The 15,056-nt window shown below is 45.3% G+C and overlaps 1 protein-coding gene across 1 annotated transcript in view; it reads right to left on the bottom strand.

Annotated features, from left to right (window-relative positions):
- The window catches only part of LOC135543135 (sperm-associated antigen 17-like), a 68,433-nt gene that overhangs the window by 42,807 nt on the left and 10,570 nt on the right, over positions 1–15,056 (bottom strand). The window contains exons 14-27 of the mRNA XM_064970211.1: positions 13,893–14,086; positions 12,612–12,716; positions 12,315–12,469; positions 11,918–12,111; positions 11,675–11,745; positions 11,325–11,549; positions 10,647–10,761; positions 10,080–10,298; positions 9,735–9,922; positions 9,410–9,521; positions 8,434–8,600; positions 7,927–8,068; positions 6,000–6,217; positions 5,663–5,810 (exon numbers count right to left, since the gene is read on the bottom strand). Coding sequence (XP_064826283.1) covers positions 5,663–5,810; positions 6,000–6,217; positions 7,927–8,068; positions 8,434–8,600; positions 9,410–9,521; positions 9,735–9,922; positions 10,080–10,298; positions 10,647–10,761; positions 11,325–11,549; positions 11,675–11,745; positions 11,918–12,111; positions 12,315–12,469; positions 12,612–12,716; positions 13,893–14,086 — 2,253 coding nt within the window. The remainder of the gene's footprint in view (positions 1–5,662; positions 5,811–5,999; positions 6,218–7,926; positions 8,069–8,433; positions 8,601–9,409; positions 9,522–9,734; positions 9,923–10,079; positions 10,299–10,646; positions 10,762–11,324; positions 11,550–11,674; positions 11,746–11,917; positions 12,112–12,314; positions 12,470–12,611; positions 12,717–13,892; positions 14,087–15,056) is intronic.

The following is a 15,056-nucleotide window of genomic DNA, read 5'->3' as shown; positions in this document are numbered from 1 at the left end:
GCCTTTAACCTGTATCAGACCAGGTAGTAATATAGCCTTTAACCTGTGTCAGACCAGGTAGTAGTATAGCCTTTAACCTGTGTCAGACCAGGTAGTAGTATAGCCTTTAACCTGTGTCAGACCAGGTAGTAGTTAGTAGTATAGCCTTTAACCTGTGTCAGACCAGGTAGTAGTTAGTAGTATAGCCTTTAACCTGTGTCAGACCAGGTAGTAGTTAGTAGTATAGCCTTTAACCTGTATCAGACCAGGTAGTAGTTAGTAGTATAGCCTTTAACCTGTGTCAGACCTGGTAGCAGTTAGTAGTATAGCCTTTAACCTGTATCAGACCAGGTAGCATTTAGTAGTATAGCCTTTAACCTGTGTCAGACCAGGTAGTAGTATAGCCTTTAACCTGTGTCAGACCAGGTAGTAGTTAGTAGTATAGCCTTTAACCTGTGTCAGACCAGGTAGCAGTTAGTGGTATAGCCTTTAACCTGTATCAGACCAGGTAGTAGTAAAGCCTTTAACCTGTATCAGACCAGGTAGCAGTTAGTAGTATAGCCTTTAACCTGTATCAGACCAGGTAGTAGTATAGCCTTTAACCTGTGTCAGACCAGGTAGTAGTATAGCCTTTAACCTGTATCAGACCAGTTAGTAGTATAGCCTTTAACCTGTATCAGACCAGGTAGTAGTATAGCCTTTAACCTGTGTCAGACCAGGTAGTAGTATAGCCTTTAACCTGTGTCAGACCAGGTAGCAGTTAGTAGTATAGCCTTTAACCTGTATCAGACCAGGTAGTAGTATAGCCTTTAACCTGTATCAGACCAGGTAGTAGTATAGCCTTTAACCTGTATCAGACCAGTTAGTAGTATAGCCTTTAACCTGTATCAGACCAGGTAGTAGTATAGCCTTTAACCTGTGTCAGACCAGGTAGTAGTATAGCCTTTAACCTGTGTCAGACCAGGTAGTAGTTAGTAGTATAGCCTTTAACCTGTGTCAGACCAGGTAGTAGTTAGTAGTATAGCCTTTAACCTGTGTCAGACCAGGTAGTAGTTAGTAGTATAGCCTTTAACCTGTGTCAGACCAGGTAGTAGTTAGTAGTATAGCCTTTAACCTGTATCAGACCAGGTAGTAGTATAGCCTTTAACCTGTATCAGACCAGGTAGCAGTTAGTAGTATAGCCTTTAACCTGTGTCAGACCAGGTAGCAGTTAGTAGTATAGCCGTTAACCTGTATCAGACCAGGTAGCAGTTAGTAGTATAGCCTTTAACCTGTATCAGACCAGGTAGCAGTTAGTAGTATAGCCTTTAACCTGTGTCAGACCAGGTAGCAGTTAGTAGTATAGCCTTTAACCTGTGTCAGACCAGGTAGTAGTTAGTAGTATAGCCTTTAACCTGTATCAGACCAGGTAGTAGTTAGTAGTATAGCCTTTAACCTGTATCAGACCAGGTAGTAGTATAGCCTTTAACCTGTGTCAGACCAGGTAGTAGTTAGTAGTATAGCCTTTAACCTGTATCAGACCAGGTAGTAGTATAGCCTTTAACCTGTGTCAGACCAGGTAGCAGTTAGTAGTATAGCCGTTAACCTGTATCAGACCAGGTAGTAGTATAGCCTTTAACCTGTATCAGACCAGGTAGCAGTTGGTATGATAGCCTTTAACCTGTATCAGACCTGGTAGCAGTTAGTAGTATAGCCTTTAACCTGTATCAGACCAGGTAGTAGTATAGCCTTTAACCTGTATCAGACCAGGTAGCAGTTAGTAGTATAGCCTTTAACCTGTGTCAGACCAGGTAGCAGTTAGTAGTATAGCCTTTAACCTGTATCAGACCAGGTAGTAGTTAGTAGTATAGCCTTTAACCTGTGTCAGACCAGGTAGTAGTTAGTAGTATAGCCTTTAACCTGTATCAGACCAGGTAGTAGTATAGCCTTTAACCTGTGTCAGACCAGGTAGCAGTTAGTAGTATAGCCTTTAACCTGTATCAGACCAGGTAGTAGTATAGCCTTTAACCTGTGTCAGACCAGGTAGCAGTTAGTAGTATAGCCTTTAACCTGTATCAGACCAGGTAGTAGTATAGCCTTTAACCTGTGTCAGACCAGGTAGCAGTTAGTAGTATAGCCTTTAACCTGTATCAGACCAGGTAGCAGTTGGTATGATAGCCTTTAACCTGTATCAGACCAGGTAGTAGTATGATGATGGGTGGGTGATGTGGAGGTAAACCCAGGCCCTGCATGTCCCCAGGCACCCTCATTTGTTGACTTCTGTGATCGAAAAAGCCTTGGTTTCATGCATGTCAACATCAGAAGCCTTCTCCCTAAGTTTGTTTTACTCACTGCTTTAGCACACTCTGCTAACCCTGATGTCCTTGCCGTGTCTGAATCCTGGCTCAGGAAGGCCACCAAAAATTCAGAGATTTCCATACCCAACTATAACATCTTCCGTCAAGATAGAACTGCCAAAGGGGGAGGAGTTGCAGTCTACTGCAGAGATAGCCTGCAAAGTAATGTCATACTTTCCAGGTCCATACCCAAACAGTTCGAACTACTAATTCTGAAAATTACTCTCTCCAGAAATAAGTCGCTCACTGTTGCCGCCTGCTACCGACCCCCCTCAGCTCCCAGCTGTGCCCTGGACACCATTTGTGAATTGATTGCCCCCCATCTAGCTTCAGAGTTTGTTCTGTTAGGTGACCTAAACTGGGATATGCTTAACACCCCGGCAGTCCTACAATCTAAGCTAGATGCCCTCAATCTCACACAAATCATCAAGGAACCCACCAGGTACAACACTAACTCTGTAAGCAAGGGCACCCTCATAGACGTCATCCTGACCAACTGGCCCTCCAAATACACCTCCGCTGTCTTCAAACAGGATCTCAGCGACCACTGCCTCATTGCCTGTATCCGCTACGGTGCCGCAGTCAAACGACCACCCCTCATCACTGTCAAACGCTCCCTAAAACACTTCTGTGAGCAGGCCTTTCTAATCGACCTGGCCCGGGTACCCTGGAAGGACATTGACCTCATCCCGACAGTTGAGGATGCCTGGTCATTCTTTAAGAGTAACTTCCTCACCATTTTAGATAAGCATGCTCCGTTCAAAAAATGCAGAACTAAGAACAGATACAGCCCTTGGTTCACTCCAGACCTGACTGCCCTCGACCAGCACAAAAACATCCTGTGGCGGACTGCAATAGCATCGAACAGTCCCCGCGATATGCAACTGTTCAGGGAAGTCAGGAACCAATACACGCAGTCAGTCAGGAAAGCTAAGGCCAGCTTCTTCAGGCAGAAGTTTGCATCCTGTAGCTCCAACTCCAAAAGTTCTGGGACACTGTGAAGTCCATGGAGAACAAGAGCACCTCCTCCCAGCTGCCCACTGCACTGAGGCTAGGGAACACGGTCACCACCGACAAATCCATGATTATTGAAAACTTCAACAAGCATTTCTCAACGGCTGGCCATGCCTTCCGCCTGGCTACTCCAACCTCGACCAACAGCTCCGGCCCCCCCGCAGCTCCTCGCCCAAGCCTCTCCAGGTTCTCCTTTACCCAAATCCAGATAGCAGATGTTCTGAAAAAACTGCAAAACCTGGACCCGTATAAATCAGCTGGGCTTGACAATCTGGACCCTCTATTTCTGAAACTATCCGCCGCCATTGTCGCAACCCCTATTACCAGCCTGTTCAACCTCTCTTTCATATCGTCTGAGATCCCCAAGGATTGGAAAGCTGCCGCAGTCATCCCCCTCTTCAAAGGGGGTGACACCCTGGACCCAAACTGTTACAGACCGATATCCATTCTGCCTTGCCTATCTAAGGTCTTCGAAAGCCAAGTCAACAAACAGGTCACTGACCATCTCGAATCCCACCGTACCTTCTCCGCTATGCAATCTGGTTTCCGAGCCGGTCACGGGTGCACCTCAGCCACACTCAAGGTACTAAACGACATCATAACCGCCATCGATAAAAGACAGTACTGTGCAGCCGTCTTCATCGATCCTTGCCAAGGCTTTCGACTCTGTCAATCACCATATTCTTATCGGCAGACTCAGTAGCCTCGGTTTTTCGGATGACTGCCTTGCCTGGTTCACCAATTACTTTGCAGACAGAGTTCAGTGTGTCAAATCGGAGGGCATGCTGTCCGGTCCTCTGGCAGTCTCTATGGGGGTGCCACAGGGTTCAATTCTCGGGCAGACTCTTTTCTCTGTATATATCAATGATGTTGCTCTTGCTGCGGGCGATTCCCTGATCCACCTCTACGCAGACGACACCATTCTATATACTTTCGGCCCGTCATTGGACACTGTGCTATCTAACCTCCAAACGAGCGTCAATGCCATACAACACTCCTTCCGTGGCCTCCAACTGCTCTTAAACGCTAGTAAAACCAAATGCATGCTTTTCAACCGATCGCTGCCTGCACCGCATGCCCGACTAGCATCACCACACTGGATGGTTCCGACCTTGAATATGTGGACACCTATAAGTACCTAGGTGTCTGGCTAGACTGTAAACTCTCCTTCCAGACCCATATCAAACATCTCCAATCGAAAATCAAATCAAGAGTCGGCTTTCTATTCCGTAACAAAGCCTCCTTCACTCACGCTGCCAAGCTTACCCTAGTAAAACTGACTATCCTACCAATCCTCGACTTCTGCGATGTCATCTACAAAATTGCTTCCAACACTCTTCTCAGCAAACTGGATGCAGTTTATCACAGTGCCATCCGTTTTGTCACTAAAGCACCTTATACTACCCACCACTGCGACTTGTATGCTCTAGTCGGCTGGCCCTCGCTACATATTCGTCGCAAGACCCACTGGCTCCAGGTCGTCTACAAGGCCATGCTAGGTAAAGCTCCGCCTTATCTCAGTTCACTGGTCACGATGGCAACACCCATCCGTAGCACGCGCTCCAGCAGGTGTATCTCACTGATCATCCCTAAAGCCAACACCTCATTCGGCCGCCTTTCATTCCAGTACTCTGCTGCCTGTGACTGGAACGATTGCAAAAATCGCTGAAGTTGGAGACCTTTATCTCCCTCACCAACTTCAAACATCAGCTATCTGAGCAGCTAACCGATCGCTGCAGCTGTACATAATCTATTGGTAAATAGCCCACCAATTTTCACCTACCTCATCCCCACAGTTTTTATTTATTTACCTTTCTGCTCTTTTGTACACCAATATCTCTACCTGTACATGATCATTTATCAATCCAGTGTTAATCTGCAATATTGTAATTATTCGCCTACCTCCTCATGCCTTTTGCACACATTGTATATATAGACTCCCCTTTTTTTTCTACTGTGTTATTGACTTGTTAATTGTTTACTCCATGTGTAACTCTGTGTTGTCTGTTCACACTGCTATGCTTTATCTTGGCCAGGTCGCAGTTGTAAAGGAGAACTTGTTCTCAACTAGCCTACCTGGTTAAATAAAGGTGAAATAAAAAAATAAAAAAATAAAAATATAGCCTTTAACCTGTGTCAGACCAGGTAGCAGTTGGTACGATAGCCTTTAACCTGTATCAGACCATTTAGTTAGTAGTATAGCCTTTAACCTGTGTCAGACCATTTAGCAGTTGGTACGATAGCCTTTAACCTGTATCAGACCATTTAGCAGTTAGTAGTATAGCCTTTAACCTGTGTCAGACCAGGTAGCAGTTGGTACGATAGCCTTTAACCTGTGTTAATGTGTTCCTGGGACCACCCACTGAGAGCCTCTCTCTCCTGGTACAGGGTAGTGATCCTGGTTCCGTCTGCATGGTCGACGATCACCGTCCCGTCTCTGTCCAGCACAGACATCACCTTGTCCTCCCGGGTGATAACAACCTGCTCACACAGAGACAAGGCAGAAGAGCTACTTTTACATATCACATGTGTAGGAAGTCAAAATGTTGACACCTTCAGAGTATCAGCTAACCCACCATTTTGGACTTTTGCAAAAGGTTGTGAGAAAACTCAAATGTGTTATTACCAACCACGATGTTAGCAGACCATGTTGCTGGTTCGTATGCTCACAGTTTGGCTGACGGGGTCTGTGGCTCTGAAGGCCAGAACCGGGCCAGGGTCTGTGGTCTGGTCCCCCATGGTGGCCACTCTGTGTCCGGAGGGGCTGGTGGTGACCCAACAGACCCCCTGTCTGCCCTGGGTGTTGTCTGATGACCTCTGCTCCTCCCTGGGCTCTGGGTCACTCTGACTCTGGTCAGCCCCCAGGCTCTGCTTGGAACCCAGTTTACCTGCCCAGACACACAACCCCTCATCTCCCCTTTGTCTTTCTCAAGCACCGATACTCAACAACATAAAAGGTTGTGAAGCCAATAGATTTCAGACTGACACAGTAAAGGTCTAATAGGAAGACAAATCAAATATACAGTACCAGTCTAAAGTTTGGACACACCTACTTTTCCCAGGGTTTTGTTTATTTTTACTCTTATAGAAAAATAGTGAAGACATCAAAACTACGAAATAACACATATAGAATCATGTAGTAACCAAAAAAGTGTTAAACAAATCAAAATATATTTCATATTTTAGATTCTTCTAAGTAGCTATCCTTTGCCTTGATGACAGCGTTGCACACTCTTGGCATTCTCTCAACCAGCTTCATGAGGAATTATTTTCCAAGAGTCTTGAAGGAGTTCCCACAAATGCTGAGCACTTGTTGGCTACTTTTCCTTCACTCTGCAGTCCAACTCATCCCATACCACCTGAAATGGTTTGAGGTCAGGTGGTTGTGGAGGCCAGATCATCTGATGCAGCACTCCATCACTCACAGCCTGGAGGTGTGTTTTGGGTCATTGTCCTGTTGAAAAAGATAGTCCCACTAAGTGCAAACCAGATGGGATTGCATATCACTGCAGAATGCTGTGGTGACCATGCTGGTTAAGTGTGCCTTGAATCCTAAATAAATCACTGACAGTGTCACCAGCAAAGCATCCCCACACCATCACACCTCCTCCTCCATGCTTCACGGTGGGAACCACACATGCTGAGATAATCCGTTCACCTACTCTGCGTCTCACAAAGACACAGTAGTTGGAACCAAAAATCTCAAATTTGGACTCTGACCAAAGGACAGATTTCTACCGGTCGAATGTCCCTTGCTTGTGTTTCTTGACCCAAGCAAGTCTCTTCTTCTTATTGGTGTTCTTTAGTAGTGGCTGGTAACTCTAATGAACTTATCCTCTACAGTAGAGGGAACTCTGGGTCTTCCTTTCCTGTGGCGGTCCTCATGAGAGACAGTTTCATCATAGCTTGATGGTTTTTGTGACTGCACTTGAAGAAACTTTCAAAGTTACTGAAATGTTCAGTATTGACTGACCTTCACGTCTTAAAGTAATGATGGACTGTCATTTCTCTTTGCTTATTTTAGCTGCTCTTGCCATAATATGGACTTGGTCTTTTACCAAATAGGGCTCTTCTGTATACCACCCCTACCTTGTCACAACACAACTGATTGGCTCAAATGCATTAAGGAAAGAAATTCCACAAATTAACTTTCAACAATCCACACCTGTCAATTGAAATGCATTGCAGGTGACTACCTCATGAACCTGGTTGAGAGAACCAAGAGTTTGAGTTTGAGTTTATTTTTACAGGGACAGTGCACATTAATCAACGTTTCAGTAAAAGTGCCGGTTTTAGCCAGCCGGCTAATTTTCAACCGCAGTCCCTGAGTGTGCAACGCTGTCATCAAGGCAAAGGGTGGCTACTTAGAAGAATCTAAAATATGAAATATATTTTGATTTGTTTAACACTTTTTTGGTTACTACATGATTCCATATGTATTATTTCATAGTTGTGATGTCTTCACTATTATTCTACAATATAGAAAAAAAGTATAAATAAAGAAAAACCCTTGGAATGAGGAGGCTTTGACTGGTTGTGTATAAAAGACCTACGGATCTAAATCAAGGTCCATATGATTTGTTAGAGATGTGATTACCCTTCTTGTCCTTGCTGTCTTTTCTCTCTGGTATCGGAGTCTCCTTCACTACCTCCTCCTCCTTCGCAGGGGGTTCAGGAGGAGAGGAGACGATGGGTCCTGAGTCTGTACTGCTACTGACTGAACCGTCTGCAAACAGCACCTACACAGAGACAAATCAAATGTGTCACATATGTTAAGATGTTAATGCGAGTGTAGTGAAATGCTTGTGCCTCTACTTCCGACCATGCAGTAATATCTAACAAGTAATCTAACCTAACAATTTCACAACAACAAGTGTAAAGGAATGAATAAGAATATGTAAATATATGAATGAGCGATGGCCGAACGGCAAGATAGGCAAGATGCAGTAGATGGTATAGAGTACAGTATATACATATGAGATGAGTAATGTAGGGTATGTCAACATTATATAAAGTGGGGAGGGAGGAGCTTAATGTGTGTGTGTGTGTGTGTGTGTGTGTGTGTGTGTGTGTGTGTGTGTGTGTGTATTGTGTTTGCCAGTACCTGTGTTGATCCGTCTCTCATGTACTTGACCACGGTGCCCTGACCAGTGATGACCCTAGACAACTCACTGTGTAACGATGGGTCTGTGAGGTGAGGCTCCCTACTGTCACTGCAGTGTAGGGGGAAAGTCTGTCTCACCAACACACACTGACCCTCTGGAGTACTGCCTACAGTAACCAAAACTACAGTTACACACACACACACTGACCCTCTGGAGTACTGCCTACAGTAACCAAAACTACAGTTACATACACACACTGACCCTCTGGAGTACTGCCTACAGTAACCAAAACTACAGTTACACACACACACACTGACCCTCTGGAGTACTGCCTACAGTAACCAAAACTACAGTTACACACACACACACTGACCCTCTGGAGTACTGCCTACAGTAACCAAAACTACAGTTACACACACACTGTCTGGACACACACACACTGTCTGGACACACACACATACTGTCTGGACACACACACATACACTGTCTGGACACACACACACACACACACTGTCTGGACACACACACACACTGTCTGGACACACACACACACACTGTCTGGACACACACACACACACTGTCTGGACACACACACATACACTGTCTGGACACACACACATACACTGTCTGGACACACACACATACACTGTCTGGACACACACACACACACTGTCTGGACACACACACACACACTGTCTGGACACACACACACACACTGTCTGGACACACACACACACACACTGTCTGGACACACACACACACTGTCTGGACACACACACACACACTGTCTGGACACACACACACTGTCTGGACACACACACACACTGTCTGGACACACACACACACACACTGTCTGGACACACACACACACACATACACTGTCTGGACACACACACATACACTGTCTGGACACACACACATACACTGTCTGGACACACACACACACACACACTGTCTGGACACACACACACTGACCGTCTGTATCATCCCTGAGGAACTGCAGCAGCAGACCACTGGGGGTGGAGAGGTTGAGTCTCTGGAACGGAGCGCTGCCAGATAACGCAGCCTGACCCACACTCTCTCTGGTCTGGCAGGGGACAACACAGCCAGACACATGAAGGGAATAACACACAGCAGGTACGTCAACAGGAAGAACATAGATGACGAGAACATAACGTTATATCATTGATATCAGTATTACAACGTTATCAGCAACAAAACACTACAACTGAACAGACGCTATGGAAACTAAATGCATCTGTTGGCGACGTATAGTAAGGTATGGATAGTATGGATTCACCTGCTCCTCTTCCTCTCTGTGTGTTGAAGACTTGTTGGTCTCTTTGGACGGCTGCAGCCCCTTGGCGATGTGGGCGGAGTTGAGTTTCTCCCGGGACAATGAGGAGGAGAGGAGGGTCGAGGGGACGGGGGAGAGACTGGAGTCTGTGGGCATGTCTAGATCAGAGCCCTGACCAGCCTCCATCTCACCTACAGACACGTCAACAACCAGACTGTTACCGTAGCCACCTTAAAGCTAGACATCACCACACACAACACAGGGACCAGACTACGCCCCCATAACAGGAACAGTACACCAGGTGGTTTAATGACAGAGAGACAGACAGCATCAGTGTAAGGTGTTCACCCTGCTCCCCTGTGGGGCCGTAGTGACTGTAGGAGAGGTGGATGCCGCTGTCCAGCACAGCTGAGAAGGAGCCCAGCCAAACACTCTTATTGGTGGGACTCTGTGTCTCCATGGGGACCGCGTCCTTTGGGCTCTCCTCCTGGTGTCTGTTTGGCTGGGTGATGTGGCTGTACAAATGATGATTGTCCTTCATCACACACACCTTGATGAGCGTTGACCCTGGAAACAGAACATCGGCTATGACTATGTTTACACACGCAGCCCAATTCTGTTTTTGTTTTTTTTACAATAATTGGTCTTTTGATCAATCGCATCAGATCTTTTCACATCAGATCCCAATTCGGATTATTTATTTTTTTTTACATTAATTGGTCTTTTGACCAATCACATTAGATCTTTTCACATCAAATATTTTTCAGAGCTCATCTGATTGGTCAGAAGAGCAATTAGTGGGGAAAAAAAAGATCCGAATTGGGCTGCCTGTGTAAACGCAGCCTTAGAGAATCAACGTGTGAATAAAAGAGAGCGAAAGTGTGTACGGTAATAGTGGTGTGTGTGTGTGTTCACCCTGGACAAAGTGGATGGTCTCCACCTGGATGTGGCCTCCGTCAGAGGGGTATAGGGAGTGGACCTGGCCTGAGACCTGGATCAGCTGCCCCTCCATGCTGTAACCAGTGAATCCCTTCACACACACACACACACACACACACACACACACACACACACACACACACACACACACACACACACACACACACACACACACACACACACACACACACGCACAGACACACACACACGCAGTATTTAACATTTTTAAAAAGGTCTGCATTCTGTTGATATTGTTGCAGCAGATACTTTTTGGGTGAAAGGCACCATGCCATAACAGCACAGTAAAACATGATCTATCTAGTATCTGCTGGGACTATATCCCCATATCTCCTCAACCAGAAAGAAAACCAGTTACCACCCACAGAATGATGTCATTACGAAGCTGGAATGACATATTGGGGCGGCAGGGTAGCCTAGTGGTTAGAGCATTGGACTAATAACCGAAAGGTTGCAAGTTCAAATCCTAGAGCTGACAAGGTACAAATCTGTCGTTCTGCCCCTGAACAGGCAGTTAACCCACTGTTCCTAGGCCATCATTGAAAATAAGAATGTGTTCTTAACTGACTTGCCTGGTAAAATAAAGGTAAAAAAATATATATATATTGTGCTTTTAAAGGGTGTTTATAGACTCACAGTGAAGACGTCGGTGGGCGACTGCAGCTTTGCTCTCTGTTCTCCAGGGGTCCCCACAGCCAGGTCAGGGGTCACGTCCTCCCTGCTCTTCTTCGCGGTCGAGGGGGTTGTTTTCTTGTTCTCCTTGGACGAGTCGGCGCGCTCCGCCCCCTTCCCTCCTTTATCTTTCTTAGCTTTCTTCACCTGTTCCTCCTCCTTCTGTCTGTCCTGCTCTATCTTCCACGCCTGGACAGAGATGAGTTTGTAGAGAACATCAGCAGCACAGTTAGAATCATCAGAATGTATTAAAGATACTGAATACATGAATCACTATAAAACGGGGTGGAAGACAGCAAGACAGAGTCCGTTACTTTGAGCGAGTCTTCTCTGATGTACTGGTCTGGAGGACCTTCCTCTGGGATGGGAGACTTGGCTGGGGAGGCTTCAGGTACACAGGGACACAACGTTTACATCACAGGGGGACTTTAGCACTGTAACTACTAGTACTACTCTTAGTGATGTTTCTCATCTATCGTCATTTATGTATCCAAGTTAATGAGTATGTATGTACCAATGGATTTCAGCCTGTTTTGACTGATATTTGGCTTCCTTACTTGCAGTGTGTTTTGTTGAGACAGTGCCCTTCTTGGTGCCCTTCGCCGACTCTGCCCTGCCTTTCTCTGAGGAGTCAGACGGGGTGGGCCCTCTCAGGTTCTCTGCCTCTCTCTTGGCCTGCAGAGCTCGCCACTTCACCTCCTCCTCCTCGGTCCAGTCAGATATAGAGTTGGCCACATGGTGAAGGTACTTCCTGAGGACAGAGAGGGAACGGTGGAAAGCGGTCGGATTTTAATAAATACAGTCCTAAACAGTACCCACAGTCTAATGTACTCTGTGATTTTATTGTTTTGTAACACAAAAAGAAATAGAAAATAGAAGAAAATATATATCCAACTGTTAAACCACTGATTTATAGCAAATGTGAAAGTGGCTTTATTTATTTTTAAACTGTACCTGAACCCAACGTTGGTGTGGAGGGCCATGTCCCATAATTCCTTGCACTGTCGTTGAGGGCTCATGGGATTGTGACAGACGATGAACAGGGTGTTGTCTAGACTACCACAGTAGGTGTCCATGCAGCGGTAGGACTGAGAGGCAGAGTGGAGAATCTACAGCAAGACAACAAGGGGGTCACTAGAACATGCTGTGGTTGTTTTCCTACACTCTGTGTTTCCTAAGGATCACAAATGGTCACAAAAAGGAGCCAAAGGCAAACAGCTACAGTAAATGTGAGTGTTGATTGATGTTGACCTGGGGAAAGACATTGGCGTTGTGGTGCTCAGTATAGTGCCAGTCACTGAGCGATCGCATCCGGATTCTCTGCATCTCAACATCTACTACATCAGACAAACTCTCCTCTGATTCATCCTGGTGGTGGAACGCTTTACCTGCAGAGGAAACCTGTTTTATTAGCTGTTATGTCAAAGATACAAAGAGAGGAACAATGACATATATCAGATCATCAACAACAGCCGGATTGCAGATCTGTTGGTGCTGTCTTGACAACTCTATTGCTATCAGACCAACACATCTGGTAGTAGACTAGTCTGGATTCAGACCAACACATATGGTAGTAGACTAGTTTGGATTCAGACCAACACATCTGGTAGTAGACTAGTCTGGATTCAGACCAACACATCTGGTAGTAGACTAGTTTGGATTCAGACCAACACATCTGGTAGTAGACTAGTTTGGATTCAGACCAACACATCTGGTAGTAGAATAGTCTGGATTCAGACCAACACATATGGTAGTAGACTAGTCTGGATTCAGACCAACACATATGGTAGTAGACTAGTTTGGATTCAGACCAACACATCTGGTAGTAGACTAGTTTGGATTCAGACCAACACATCTGGTAGTAGACTAGTCTGGATTCAGACCAACACATCTGGTAGTAGACTAGTTTGGATTCAGACCAACACATCTGGTAGTAGACTATTTTGGATTCAGACCAACACATCTGGTAGGAGACTAGTCTGGATTCAGACCAACACATATGGTAGTAGAGTAGACTAGTCTGGATTCAGACCAACACATCTGGTAGTAGACTAGTCTGGATTCAGACCAACACATATGGTAGGAGACTAGTTTGGATTCAGACCAACACATATGGTAGTAGAGTAGACTAGCCTGGATTCAGACCAACACATATGGTAGGAGACTAGTTTGGATTCAGACCAATATGTGTCACAGTACAAGTTTTTAACACACGGTTGCATTTAAAATGGTTATTTGTTGCATAATGAGTGGGCTTCCAACAGCAGATTTGACTTCAGTAACCTACAGGCTTTTTGAGGAGCTACTCTGCTGCTGTCTGACAGGCGGTAGGATATTCATCTCCTCTAACTAGTCTCTGTGTGCTGTGATCAATAAGATGACAACTAATGAAAATACACAAAGCGGCAAATGAATTACACTCAATTATGCAAATTAACATGTAGACAGATAAGCATGACGGTCTATGTATTTTTGGCGGCAAACCGATTAACAGTTAAGCGTTAACATCCCTAGGGTCAGAGTTCATGGAACGTCTGTACCTTGTGTCTTGTTGATGTGTCTGAGGTAGTTCTTGGCGAAGCAGACCGGGTCGTCCCAGGGCAGGCAGGTAGGTTGAGGGGAACCAGCAGAGGTCAGTAGGCCTCCCTCCTCCAGCTGGGTCAGGGGCATGCTCTCAAACACAAACTGTCTGACCACTCTCTCCACCTCCGGCCAGCTCAGAGACTCTGTAAAGACACCCATCAGAACAACACAGCAGGTGGGTGGCAATTTCATTGGGGAGGACGGGCTCGTGGTAATGGCTGGAGCGTAATAGGTGGAATTCCATTCGCTTCGTTCCAGCCATTATTATGAGCCGTCCTCCCCTCAGCAGCCTCCACTGCAGAACACCACACACTTATGCTGAATCCCAAATCAACCCCGAGTCCATCCTCCCTCAACCCTCCTCCCTAGTCCATCCTCCCTCATCCCTAGTCCCTCATCCCTCCTCCCTAGGCCCTCCTCCCTCATCCCTAGTCCCTCCTTCCTCATCACTACACCCTCATCCCTAATCCCTAGTCCCTCATCACTTTAGTCACTTTAATAGATCTGATGCATTCCTATTATGGATAGGTATAGAGCTATATGGTGTAGAGCAATATGGTATAGAGCTATATGGTATAGAGCTATATGGTATAGAGCTACATGGATAGGTATAGAGCTATATGGTATAGAGATATTTGGTATAGAGCTATATGGATAGGTATAGAGATATATGGTGTAGAGCGATATGGTATAGAGCTATATGGATAGGTATAGAGCTATATGGTGTAGAGCGATATGGTATAGAGCTATATGGTATAGAGCTATATGGATAGGTATAGAGATATATGATATAAAGCTATATGGATAGAGCTATATGGTATAGAGCTATATGGATAGGTATAGAGCTATATGGTGTAGAGCGATATGGTATAGAGCTATATGGTATAGAGCTATATGGATAGGTATAGAGATATATGATATAAAGCTATATGGATAGAGCTATATGGTATAGAGCTATATGGATAGGTATAGAGATATATGATATAAAGCTATATGGATAGAGCTATATGGTATAGAGCTATATGGATAGGTATAGAGATATATGATATAAAGCTATATGGATAGAGCTATATGGTATAGAGCTATATGGATAGGTATAGAGATATATGATAT

Source organism: Oncorhynchus masou, chromosome 7 (assembly GCF_036934945.1).
Source record: "Oncorhynchus masou masou isolate Uvic2021 chromosome 7, UVic_Omas_1.1, whole genome shotgun sequence".
NCBI lineage: Eukaryota > Metazoa > Chordata > Actinopteri > Salmoniformes > Salmonidae > Oncorhynchus > Oncorhynchus masou.
This window is presented reverse-complemented; position numbering and strand designations above follow the sequence as displayed.